We start from the raw sequence: 13876 nt of genomic DNA on the forward strand, positions 1-13876 counted from the left end.
GGCCGGGCTCTGTGCTGTCAGCAGATCTGCGAGCTGAGCGTGAGCTTAGCATGAAACACAGCCACGACACAACAGTCCTCCGGGGGAAGAAGCCAAGGAAACCTGCAGAGCTGTACAGTTTCCTCCCTGCACCTTTTTGGCCTCGTAAAGCAGATAAGTGGCTGCATCACATTGGTTGTGTACATTCTTTTTGTCTGACTTGTGTGTGTCTGAGGCACTTTAAAAGGCAAATTAACCTGTCATCACATAAACAATGGTCTCCTGGCTTTCTTTCAGGTATTTACGCTTGTGTTGTGGGTTGAAATAATCAAACATACTTGACAAAACACACAGGAGCAGCCAAGGTATTTCTCTTAATGAGGAAATTTATTTTGCATCTCTGCTTCTACATTAATCTCTCCATGACACAACCGGCGTCACAAAGGTTAAAAACATCAGTAGAACCCAACTGTCTAGAAGTGTGTTATGAAAAGGACTGCAGAATTAAAACAGGCGAGGAATCCTCTAACCTCTACCAGCCTGCCTCTGAAAACTAAGCCTGAAACCAACACTTACTGCGGACAAAAATTCAGGTTATCCCACATTGGAAGCATCTAGGGCTGGACCACGTTATTTGGCGTAACAAATATTCGAGTATTCATCTTAAATAGGGCCCGAATATTCGGAGGCCAGAAACCACTACTCGGGCCAGCCCTAGAAGCGTCCCAGTGCTTCAATCAGCACCAGTGTTTGCTGTAAAATATGGGTCTTAATTGTCAAAGCAGGTAATTTGTGATCCAGACTGCGATTAAAACAGCATAATTGAACATCTTTTCCCATAAAACACGCTGCCCTCTTTCAAAGTGATCCTTTTCTTGTAGCTCGGTAAAAACAAACACAATATACTTCTACATAAACAGTATATAAAGCTTTTTAGTAACAAAAAATGACCAGAGAGATGCAATCAGAAGGCACAGCGAGTCAGTGGTGACAGTGGCAGCTCAGTGAGGAGACTGTAAACATTTCTTCGTCCTATTTGCCCAAGAAGAAATATACCGGGATTAAGTGTTCAGGTGTTTCCAGAAAGGCAGTGTGTTGGCCACGAGAGCGTCGTCACTCCAACAGTCAGTTAAAAACAGTGTCGTAAGGCGAAAAACACTTGATATAGAAAATCTTGCACCAGATGTGTAGGCAGCAGGGAATACAAGGTTCACTCTCTGCAGGTTGGAACAGTGATTAGATTGAATTCATTCATACGACGGGCCCAGTGCTGCTCCTTGTTGCTGTCGATTCCAATAAATTAGACCTTTGTAGTAAAAGCTGGCCTGACTTCATCGACGTCCTCTCTTATAGAAGGACATTCGGTGCCCAAAGAACGTGGCCAACACACACGGAAACCTTAAATTGGTTGAAATTTCATTATTACCGGAGCGTAATCTCCTTGAACGCTCCTCCCCTGCCAGATAAGCAGCATTCAGCAGCGTGTGATGCCGGCTGTTGTTTGCCAAAAACGCCACCGGCTGACCGAGGGAGGCGCACCGCCATACATCACCAAGGTCTAACCCGATGGGCTGAGAGCTCCGCTACGCGTTGTCGTATTTCTGCAGAGCTTCCTCTAGTTTGCCCGTGATTTTCTGAAAGAAGGCGATCTGCTGCTGCAGGTAGTGCTGCATCTGAGCCTTGAAGTCTCGCACACGGATCTGGTGGAAATGCTGGATCTCGGCCAGCGTGGCGCAGGAGATGATGTTGCAGCGGTCGTTGATGCCTTCCGCCTGCGCCCGGTCCATCTTGCCCTCCTCCACATGCTTTTGGCTCTCTTTCACCTTTGTCAGAGCTCCTGTTTGAGGAAAAAGAAGAGGCAGGAATTAAGATTTGCTTTTGTGAGCAAATTTATACACAACAGGCCATTAATCTCACCAAAACTGCAAAACAAACTTCAAGGATGTCCCATTTTTAAAGACACGAGATGTTATTTCCTTAAATGTAACCTTTAAACTTATGAAACTGACTAAAACAGAGGCTCCTGTGCTAGACCAGTTTGTTCCAAACTCCCTGGGAACCAAGCAGAGCCACATCTGTATCTATAGTTGGAGAATGTGAGGGCCTCAGCTCTAAAAATATTTGCTACATTATGTCACTTCAAAGCCTATTCCAGCCATTTATGGGAATTTTTTCTGTTAGTTTGATGTCAACTACTGAGGTTGAAGGCAACTTTGAGGACATAATATTAACATGGGCAAGGTGCCGACCAAATGTGAACACATTTGTTTTGTAAGACATAGCTCCTCTTTAATACTGATATCATGGTCAAGCAATTGACCTGAGCTAACCGCTAAGAGCAGAAATGTAATGAATGGATTTTATGGTTAGCATGTCCATCTAACAAGCTGACTGCAGTACGCTGAGTATTACCAGAGACATTATAAACAATCCTGAATATATGTAAAAACTTTATAATGTCTGCTTTGCAACAGCTACATGAGAAAAATACAGTCAAACCCGTTGCTGCACTGATACAAGTAAGGTGTGGTCTCACTATGTACCTGCAAAAGCACTTTTTATACTTTGCACAGAAGATTTTAAACTTTTGACAGGTGATTCTTGACATGCAGCTTTTATGTCATGTGTTTATATTTACTGAGATAGAGACCTGGTCTTGTGAGCCCAAAATAACTGCCTGGGTGGCGTGGCAAAGATGGCTGCAAGTAGTGAGACTTGTCTGTCAGAACATTGATATTATTACTGACAACAAGGAGTATTTCACTGGCTAACTATATATTGAGGGGTTACAGGTTATGTGGAAAAAAGTCAGACAGAGTACATCATTTGGCTGATACTAATGGATGATACTGGTCTGTCACAGATATATCAGTATCATATCTGTATATCATTTATATATTTGCTTTTTGGTACAGAACACATGTAGAAAAAGACATTTGGGGTAAGTAAGAAACTGTGTCATCTCAAAGTTTGCCAATCAGCATCAGTCAGGCTCCTCTAGTCAGATATTAGCTTTTCAGAGTGTAGGGAGCAATTTCACTACGGCAATCACGAACCCATATGTTAGCAACATTAAACCTACAGATAATGCGTGTGAACCTAAATCCGGTATTTTAATAACCAAACAAAATCAAATCTTTGCAATGCTTCTTCAAACGCTTAGCAGCAAAACAGGATTACAAAATAAGAGCCTGATCCACACGTTTCCATATCACTTATCTGCTGGATGGAGTTAGTACTCTTTTCCCTGGGGCTTGCAGCTTTATCTCCAGCTTTTTTTTTCAGCACAAATCATGTGTGGAATCACCAGAAGCACATTTTAGTCCTCTTTTACAGGGTTCTCAGTTGAAAGCAAGTCACGATTAAAAGATAATTTTTTCAACATTTATCCTTCTGTGCTGATGTGCCGTTAGTTGTGATGTGTGACCAATCAGAGGGGCCACAGATGGAGTGAAGCAGCTGCATCTGAGCTGAAGTAGTGCATATTTTACAATATTTCTTTTTTCTGGAAAAAAAATATTGTTAGTCAGAAAAAAAGCTGATGACTAGATCTGCTAATCATTAGTTGACCTGCACTAGCTATAAATGATAAAACCTTAGTCTGGCAAAACTGTAGCCTAGCCGCGCTAGACAACCCATGGCAACGAATTTAATTCTCTGCCAGGGTGGGTCTAGTTACCCTCCATAAGGCTCGAGGCTGGATTCTCCTAAAACTGGCCGGACCAATCACCATGAAGTGTAGAGTCAGAAGGTGGGCGTAACTAAGTGACGACAGAGGCGCGAAGATTCTGACAGAAACAACCGGCGCACAATAAACAGTTATCTTTCGACTCGGCTTTGGCCACAGCCCTTAAAGATTTGCAGCTAAAATTCAACTTGAAAGATAAACAAGGGGCGGCACTGAAGTGTTTCATTGAGAAAAAAGACGTATTTGGACTTATGCCGACGGGATATGGCAAATCCTTAATATACCAGTTGGCTCCGCTGGTTGGGAAGCTAATGGGACTTAGCCACAATCCGCCGGCGCTCTAGGAACTACGTCAGCCTATTCGTTGCACTGATTGGTTGTATACCTACCCAATTGCTGCAGAGTGATTTGAAAGACAACCTTTTAGCCCGCCTCCCTCCCTGTCGAGCGGTCCTAGACCCTTGTGCCTTCAGAACATGGGTCTAGCGCGGCTAGGCTAGCAAAACTGTCCATCTACAAGCCTCTAATTGTGTTGGAAATGAGGGACTTATTGTTCAAAAAAAATGAATTTCTATGACAAATCTGATACCATTATTATAAACTGCACATGTGCTGTGAACATAAATGAGATTGACAGTTACAGCAACTAGCTTAACAGTCAAATCTAGTGTTACATGTTCAGACTTTTTTCATTCACATTATTTTATCATAGCACAACTACAAAGGTTTACATTCTGTGGTGGTTACTCATGAATTTCGACCACTTTTTGCGTTCAGCTGTTGGACTGAACCTCTGCATCTTTACGTTCACGCGCAGCAGCTCTACAGCTGAATTGAAGTGAAATAGTCAAACAGCACTTTGCTTCATACCGAGAGCATCACTAGAGTCTGCTCTGAGCCTTCTCACTGCCAGCCGGAGCTACTTGCTGCCGTCATTGTGGTGGACACTGTGGTAACAGAGGAGGAGAGACATGATGGTTTGCAACCTCGCCTTTTTCACAAGTATCAACTGTCAGTGCTGCTTCCTTTTGCTTGCAGCAGAATAAGCCTTCAGTCATTCTGGTGCCAAACCAAGAAATTAGCTTCTAACCTTCCAGACAGATGTTTCGATGTGAGCAGAAGGCAGGGTCATGGCACTGGGAGCTCACGGACGATGACTTATCAAAACGCTGACATTTTCTGACCGACTGAAGAAAGAAAATGTCATGAGCAATAAGTTTTAGGTTGTGAAGCAGAAGGAGCTGGCAGGATGTGATGCTCGCTCTGAACTTACTGCTTAAAGTGTCACAACTGGAATTAAAGAGGACGGAGACACACTGGGTAGAGCGGTAGCATAGAGGCTAATGTTTGTGTGGTTACATCAGGTCTTAGTGTTTCTTAGAATCTGTTCTTGTATGTCAAAGAGAGGTGGTTTGAAAATATTTTTTTAAATGAACTGTGTATCCTCTTAAACATTTCATTAAACATGGCCAAAGATTTACTAGTTTCTCACTAGTTTCATATTCATGAGGGCTTGTTGAGTCTATGCATTTCTGGTGCATTAGTCTCTGGAAATGCCACAAGATATTTGTGTGGCATTTCCTGACATTTTATAAACCAAACCGTCAAGAAAACAACTTGCATATTAACCAATTATGAAAATGATCATAGCCCTGAAAAGTTTTAAACAGAACTTGCAATGAACCCATTTTATCTGCCCTAGATCTTTGTTAAAACATCGTTTTGCTCAATACACTGACATGTAGAAACTACTGACGTACTACAGGAGCATGTGATGTTATCAGGTGTTGACGCTGACATGTCATAATTGTTCAAAATGGCCCAAACATCGTGTAGCAAGACAAGTGAAACATGCTGCATGGCGTGACCGGCTGACCGACAGCGTAATCCACTCAGGGTGGAGTGTGGAGGTGAGATTCGTGACCTCAAGGCAGGCAGCAAAAGCTTCCTGTATCGACTGTGTCATGGGAGTTTTTTCTGGTCATTATGTGAACTGAGTCACCGGCACTTTGCTGAAACTCTGACTCGGCTTGCTTGTTTCCCGGTGAGATCGCAGTGACCTGACCCATCACATTTTTGACTTCCTTTAAATTTCACAAGATTTTATCAGCTGTTTTCTTTCTGATCACTCAACATGTAAGGTTTTATGACAGCTGACAATCACACCAAAAAGACACTTCTTCACTGTTCAGCTGTGGTTTAACCCACATCTTGGACATTAGTGTTGTGTACAACAGAATATGACAAAAGGAGAGACAGATATGAGGTGTTGAAAAGACAGACGGGAACGCGGCTGTCTAAAGACTTAAATATAAATCCTGAAGCTGTTCGCTGTACCTTAAAGGTCTCTGGCTTCCTGTGTTTTAAAAGCCCACTAATGGACTAAGGAGGAATAATTGTTACCATGGAGACTTTATGAGAAAAGGCAGGAGTACAGTCATGGACGGTGGTGTCAGCAAACTGAAACATGTAGAGCCACTTCATTTTCAATGCCACTGCTCAGCAGGTGGTTTACACAAAGAGAACTATAAAGATACTGAGTTTGTCCCGTCCTGCAAATATGTTCTGTTCACCACTAATTGATTGTGGAAGGAGTTAAAAAGACTTATTCTTCATCCTACTCCTGTTCTTTTACATGGGATGTGTGTATTCTGTGCTTTATAAATTGTATCCATTTGTTGATTTTTCATGCATTACCATGGAAAAGAATAAATGAAATGAAATTGTTTATGCTACAAAATGTCAGAAAATGTAGAAAAATGTCCGTCACAAGTGAAGTTTCTTTTTTTCAATTGACAGTTAAAAAACCAGATGCTATTTTACTTAATGTCACATATGACAAGAAAAGCAACAAATTGCACCATTTAGGAAGATGGAACCCAAAATGTTAGTTGTGTCAATTATTTTTTGTTTAGAAAATGAATCAAACTATCAAATGACTATTGTTAGTTTTGCTGACATCGTTGCATCCACCATCACTGTTAAGCTAAACATAACTGCAACAAACTTTTAAAGTAGTTCAGTATTTTAAAGAGAAGTGTACTTAAATCATTTTTAGAATATTTAATTTCAAATCCTCTCATCTCAAACCTTTGGTGCTGGAGATTCAGTCACATTTTTGGGTCAATAACTCCTGAATACTGAAAGAATCAACACATCATGCACCAAATACAGTATATTTGTAGGACAGAAACATCGTCAATAAAGTGAGCATATGATCTGTGAGAATTTGTGATCTAAGACATCATTGAACTCAAGATTTCACCACAGTGTTGCCTCTGATGTCTTCTTGTAAGAGCCTGACTTCTGCTTCTGGCCTCTTTCAGCGTTACAGCTACTGAGTGTATTTGAAATGCATAATGCTCTTTTCTTTATGACAACCTACACACATTCAAGCCCTAGCGTTACTTAACACTGCACAAACCCAGTGACAGTAACTCAGGTTTTCTGCATACTGCAGACCGACACCCTAAAGAAGAACAGCTCCTGTATATGTCCTGTGTGGACGTCCTCCCTCGGCGTACGGAGGTGGCACTCAGCCCTCCTGGACTCACTGCAGGCTGCCGCTTTCTGCTCTTACGTAATCGCTGGTTACACAACACTGAGCTACTGCGAGCCTGTGACCTGCACAACCAGCGGCAATCCCCATCCCATCAGTCCTGCACCTCGGTTATCAATTCGTGCATTAGAGGACATTTAAACAGCCTGTAGCCGTGTGTGTGTGTGTGTGTGTGTGTGTGTGTGTGTGTGTGTGTGTGTGTGTGTGTGTGTGTGTGTGTGTGTGTGTGTTCACACAGAGGAGGTGTCGGCTGAACGGCTGACTCGGCAAATAGCCTGACACCCTTGTAAATCGGTGCTTTCCCCTACCCGCCTGCCATTGTGTTATCGCTTGATGTGGTGATAAAACTGTGATGAGATCAGACGAAATCAGACTGCTCCAAGGGATGTGCTGAATAGGTAAATTTAACAAGGGAAAGAGAGGCCATAAATAATTAATTCACCAGCTCGGCTTATCATACTTCCCTCTCTTCCAGGCTTTGTGTTGTGTAGGCAGACTAGGCTTCAAGTAACCCGATTAAACTAAACTGTAAACTACAGCATGAAAATGGGATTGAGATCATTCCTTGTCTATTTTATCAGCCAGATAAAAAGCAAATATCTGAACTTTTTAATCAAGTAAATAACAACAACTGCAAATGCATAACTGAGTTGCGCTCTATTATTGTAGCTACAGCACTTACAGTTGACTGCAGACTAAAGTATATTGTCATGCTTTGGTCTAAAGTCAACAGGTTTTTCCTGCAGGAAGCACAGCAGGCAGGATCACTATTATCACATTGTGCACTGTGGAAAAGCTCAGAAAAAAACAAGATGAATGTGTTTCACTTCTGCATCCCATTCAGACCTAAACATATGCAGTGAAGTTTTCATTGAATTATTCGTCTAACAACTCTCCCTTTATTCATGCTGTACAGAAGCATTTAAATTGGATTTCTTTGGTAATCAGCCAGACTGAAGTCCTTCACCACTGTCTGCGGACTGTATTTGTGAAACTCTTCCCCTCCCTCTCCCTTTCTCAAGAGCTTGAAATGAGAAGAAAACATCACACCTGAACGCTGTCAAGGCTTCAACGCCAGATTGTGACAAAAACATAGTAAAGCTCAATATGTTTTCGTCAAAACAAAGTCAGATTAGTTAGCATTGTGCCTGCCGAGCTGCACACTAATGGCTAATGGAGTCCCTGTAGAGGTGGAGATCGATGGGCTGATGGTTGATGTCCCTCTGTGGGGACGCTCACGTTTCAGCGGTCACTGGACAAATAAAACTGGCCCGTTGTCTGTGGTCCTAATGACATAAATGCCTAAAAATAAATCCAGCTATTGATTATACTGAGAAGCACACAGACAGCAACTGTGATATTAATACAAGACCTTCAGAGAAAGCATCCTAAATGGGGCGACAGTGACCAAACAACATGTATATCTAAAGCTTGCAAGTTCACCGTTTCTCTGTCTGGTTGAGTTGAAGTTCTGCTTCCCTGATGCAGGGGTGAGAACTTTCAGTCCCACCTGACAATGAGTTTCTGTGTAACCACTTCTGCAGTGGAAATGTGCACTTTGGTTTATGACAACAAAGGATGTGGCCGAGCCTCTCCGCAGGTGAACAACCGGGACAAGACTGCAAAAACCTCAGTTCATATGAGTGGAAACACACTTCTGGACCTTCCCTCCACTTGTGGCAACAGACAGGATGGAGGAAAAGCACAACTGAGATGCAGTTAAAAGGCAGAAAAGTTACAGTTTTGTCTTCACACAATGATGCATCAGCTAAATTTAAGCCATCTGCATTTAAAACCACCTATGCTTTCAGGTACCTGCCTCTCTAATTACAGTCATGTCACCGCAGTACTAATAGATGTCCTGTAGTCTATGTTTACACAAGGCATGCAGACAGCATAAATAGACTTAAGAGCAGAAATGTCATGTGCTTTTGCAGCATATATTTGCATTGAACGCTTCCTGGCAATCTGAGGGGACAAGCTGCCATTCAGGTGTCATAAATGAGGGACGTTTACAAGTTAATGGCTTCAATTTGTCACTGCTGTTTGACATTCTAAATGTTTTCAGATAGGAGGGAGTGCACTTTTGTCTAACGATTTTCATATAAATAGAGATGAATTAGCATGCCTCACTTACATTATGATCAAGGGTAAAAGGAATGCATGAGTGAAAAAAAACTGGCTCAGCTGGATTTAAAAAAATGAGGAACTAAACAGCCCCAGTGTATTAAAAGAAGATGAGATCAAAGTGAGTTTGGATTGAACATGCTACACGTGGCTCTGCTTTCATGTGCTTCATGCCCTGTCTTTTCCATCAGCTTTGTTCCCAGCCTACCGGTGCTCTGTGTGTGTGTGCCACTTTTCTCAACATTTTGCCTACAGCAAGGTCTTCCAAATCTCTTATCATACCCCGACTGTGTAAATGGCTGTGTCACCTTATTTGGGCTGAGTATGTCGGGGTGTGTGTGTGTGTGTGTGTGTGTGTGTGTGTGTGTGTGTGTGTGTGTGTGTGTGTGTGTGTGTGTGTGTGTGTGTGTGTGTGTGTGTGTGTGGTCTACGTGGCAAACTTGATTTGAGCTGACTGGGAAGTTTGTGTCCCGCTTCAGCCCAAACACAGCCTCGTCCTGTTTCTCCAGAGATGTGTTTCGTCCTATTGTGGAGCAAAAAGGGCTCTAGTGTTTGCAGAGACTCGGATGATAAACGGAGACGCCCGCAGGCAAACAGTTTGAGTTGTGGCTCCAATCGAGTCGATTTGGCAAGTTTGAGAGTTCATTTTTTTGATTCTGTATCTAATAAATGACGTACCGGGGCCTCTGACTAGAGGATGACAGGATTGCGAACACACGAATCAGAAATAATGCACAGGATGAAAAGGATTAGTTCACATCGTCCTCTAATCTTGTGTATGTTGGCCTGTATCCTACAGCATGTCCTACATGGCGCTGCTTCAGGTAGGATTCTCACTTTGAAAATAAAAAGGAGCACATGTTGGCACAAGAAAGCCTTCTGAGAGCGGGAGTGATTTGGTTTGAGCTGCATGTGTAAGAGAGATGCAACATTCTCACATACGGCAGCAGCAGCGACAGAGTCTCTCTAAACCCTTTTCCACAACGCTTTGCCTTTTACATAACAGAGTCGCCTCCTTATGTGTGACATTTTGACACACAATGAAAACAATGGCTGGGTTGAGGTCATGTAGGAAGATGGCCTAGATCAGCCTAACAATCCAGTTAATCTAGAAAGCCTCATTAATGCAGGTTTCGGTCACGTCGTTCGGCTTGTGTCAGTATTGTTACTGACCAACCAGGTAGGACGGTGTCCCTGTAGCACTAACATGCAGTACGTCACCAGAAATGGAAACTCAAACACAGGGCAAACTGGGTGGCACCAACTTCAGCAGGTGAGTCAAACAGTGGGATGTGGACTGATTTCCTAATGCAAACTCTCCCTATTTGCTTTGCAAAGGTGACACCGGCTGGATTGTAGCCTGCTGCTCTAACAGGAGCATGACAGCCTGAAATGAATGACTTAATAATTTACTGTAGCCAGCAGTGGTAGATCTTGTGGTAGAAAGTAATGTCTAGAAGCAGCATATATGATCCTATAGTTACCGTATGGTTTTGGTTTATTTGTGCCTGTGGTGAATTTTGAATTGAGTGGCATTTTAGTGCTGATACAGATTCTGATTGTTGGGACTGGAGAAACAAATATTTGGAAGCAGTGCACATTTTCTGAAATGTTTTAAAAGCACGTTATAGCAGGAACCTGTCATTCATAACTAAGCTTCTTTATTAATAAGGGTGACTATAACCAAATACAAAAATAGAAGCAGGAGTGATCAAATTAGGACGCTCTCCTCTGCTTCTGTGTGATCAGTTTGTCTCCTGCAGTTATGTTTGCTGTTCTTCTGCTTACTTAATCTTTCACTTATCTATCACTTCTGTTGTCCACTAAGGTTCATATCATAAAACATTATTAATTATTGTCTTCCAGACTCTGTTTCGGGGTCATTTTGTGGCTGCCTTCTAACTTAACTGTTAGCGTAGCCTTAGCCACTGTGAGAGGAGCGAATAACTTGGTTTGTGGCAACAGCTTGTGTTTCTTGTTCAGTTTTTCTTAGTCTCTGCTTGAGAAACATTTCTGAGACCACAGAGTGACGACAGACAGAGGAGGCTGCATCAGACCTGAAGTAGTACACTGAATTCATCAATAATCGACCGATAATCTAAAAGATGGCAAATATCAGCCACAATGACCGGCCAGGCCGATAATCAGTCTATCCTTAACTAACATTATGAAACATTTGAGATTTGATGTGCATCTTTCACATATTATGTTAATAGTTTAGGCCATTTTAGGAGTCATGAGGTCTATATCTTGCTGTCAGTTCAGTTATTCGATACTAAGAGTTTTAAAAGTCTAGAAGAGATGTAATTCAACATTAACAGTGTGACAGCAATCTGTCATTTCTGAGGCAAAATGAGAAATCAGTGAGTGACGAATGTAAAAATGTGTCTGACAGTGCTTTTAGTTTACCTTTCTGAACATGGATGATGTCTGGGTAGTTCGCCAGATGTCCCTGGTAAAGTGCTAACAAATCCATGATTGGGTCGAGGTCCTTGCTGGGCTGCTCTGCAAAATACTCCCCGATGGCTTCATATGTGTCCCCAGTGAAGGAGATGGCTTGGTTGAGTCCTGCAGAATACGTCTGCTGGTCCATCTCAAACGCCTGGCTCAGGACTTTAAAAGACATCCCCACTTTCTGATACTCCTTCTTGAAGCCGCTGATCTGCTTGCGGGCAAACTCGTTGACCGTGGCGTTGAGCTGCAAGGTGCTGTCGTCCATCCGTTTGGTGAAAGTTTTGAACCCGTCTATTTTGCTCTCCACCTCCTGGAAGTCGAGGGGAGCCGCAGGAGTGCTGATGGTGAGGAAGAAGTTGGCTCCGACCATCTCGTCCTTCTCGGCCTTCCTCTTGCCCTGCTTCCAGGCCTTCTCGTCGGTGCTGTTGCAGGTGAGGAAGTGCTGGAAGACGTCGCACCTGGCCAGCACCGGGTGGCTGGTCATGTGGTTCATCCACCAGATGAGGCCTTTCCTCCTCTTGGAGATGAAGTCCTCCTCGAAGCGCCCCGTGGCCTGCTTCTCGGGGATGTGTGGCACCGAGATGACGGGGAACTTCTCCACCAGTCGGGCATAGAGCCAGTCAAAGTGCTTGTACCTCCTGTTCACCTGGTTCTGAGTGTGGGTGGGGGTCAGCTTGTAGGAGATGTAGCTCTTCATGCCCTTGAACTTGGTCTGTTTAGTGGGGTCGTCTATCGTACAGGTGAAGGGGTACGGGTTCTCCTGCCACTCCGGACCGTACTGACCCATCACCACGCAGATCTTATCCCCATCTTTCACGAAACCGGCTGCCTCCCCGAGAACAAACGCCTCCCCTCCTGACTTCACAAAGGTGGAGAACCGGTTCAGGTTCCTGCTGACCGTAGCAGAGCTCTTTGCTTGCTGTGCGTTTCCTCTTGCCATTGAGGATGTTGACACTCTGTAGGTGGAGGGCCCGTTGCCTTCAAAGTCATTGTACCTTCCTCCCACAGTGCCCGGCTCATCCGCCACAGTGGAGCTGTCATCCCAGTCATCATCCCAGTCATCATCGCTGCCTGGACTGGGCTGCTGGTAGGGGTGATGCTGCTGCTGTAGTGGGGCTGAGAAAGTGGTGAAACCGGGAGGAGTCGGTTTAGAAAAGTTCTCAACTTTGGGCTTATAGGAGCCGTCAAACCCTCCGGATGGGATGTTGGCGTACCGGGAGTCCGGGTAAGTGTCCCCAGATGTGTTGCAGCTGTTGTTGTTCAACGTGGAGGAGGCGTCGCCGCGCAGGATCTCCACGTAGGAAGCGGGGAACAGTCCCCTCTCTCCTTTGCTGTTCGTCCCCTCGAACCAGCCCTCGATGTCCTTCTCGCTGTACAAAGTTAGGATCTCGTTCTCCTTCACCGACACCTCTCCGGGGTTCTCCGAGTTGAAGTCGTACAGCGCTCTGGCTCGGAGCGCCATGATTCCCCGCAGCTGGACACCGGGATGCAAGGAGGGAATAGCAGGCGGTTAGCTCTGTCAAACCCACCCGAAACTACTCCTGGAAACTCCGCGGACAAACTTCTAACAGCGTGGGGGGAAATCCTGCTCGGGAGACCCTCTGTGCGCAGCGCTGCGTCTCGGTCGGAGCCGAGAGGAAGCCGCGGTGGTTTCAGTCCAGAGGCTGCAGCGTGTGGAGCTGGATTGACGGTGTTTTTTTCTGCCACAACAACTCTAATCTGAGCTCCTCCAGCCTCCCTCCGATCCCAGTCGGACGCTTCTGTCTTCACACGCTGCGCAGCAACCGCACGTCGGCCAGGCTGAATAATCGAGGGCGGAGCTACGACACACTGCGAAATCCAGCCAGACAACACAAGTCAAACCTGTCAGAACTGCGACAAGGCTGCTCCAGACCTGTTGCGTGTCTCATGACCTCCTACAAAACAGATTGCACAATAACAGTTGTTTGACATTTTAAATACAATGTCCATCTTTGAAAATAGTGAATGTCTGAGCAGCTGTTTGTCTTCTACATGTTCCAATAAAGTGCCATATTGTTGGATTTCAACAGCAAATCTACCAAAGCCTT

The 13876-nt window shown here is 44.2% G+C and overlaps 1 protein-coding gene across 1 annotated transcript; it reads right to left on the reverse strand.

The window, feature by feature from the left end:
- Window positions 1–345: 345 nt before the first annotated feature.
- Window positions 346–13614, reverse strand: snx18a (sorting nexin 18a). Its single transcript, XM_022215859.2, has 2 exons — window positions 11763–13614; window positions 346–1816 (listed from the first exon to the last, which is right to left on the reverse strand). The coding sequence occupies exons 1-2, from the start codon at window positions 13267–13269 to the stop codon at window positions 1563–1565; spliced, it is 1761 nt and encodes a 586-aa protein (XP_022071551.1). The 5' UTR covers window positions 13270–13614; the 3' UTR covers window positions 346–1562.
- Between the last annotated feature and the right edge of the window lie 262 nt (window positions 13615–13876).

Source organism: Acanthochromis polyacanthus, chromosome 7 (assembly GCF_021347895.1).
Source record: "Acanthochromis polyacanthus isolate Apoly-LR-REF ecotype Palm Island chromosome 7, KAUST_Apoly_ChrSc, whole genome shotgun sequence".
NCBI classification, from domain to species: domain Eukaryota; kingdom Metazoa; phylum Chordata; class Actinopteri; family Pomacentridae; genus Acanthochromis; species Acanthochromis polyacanthus.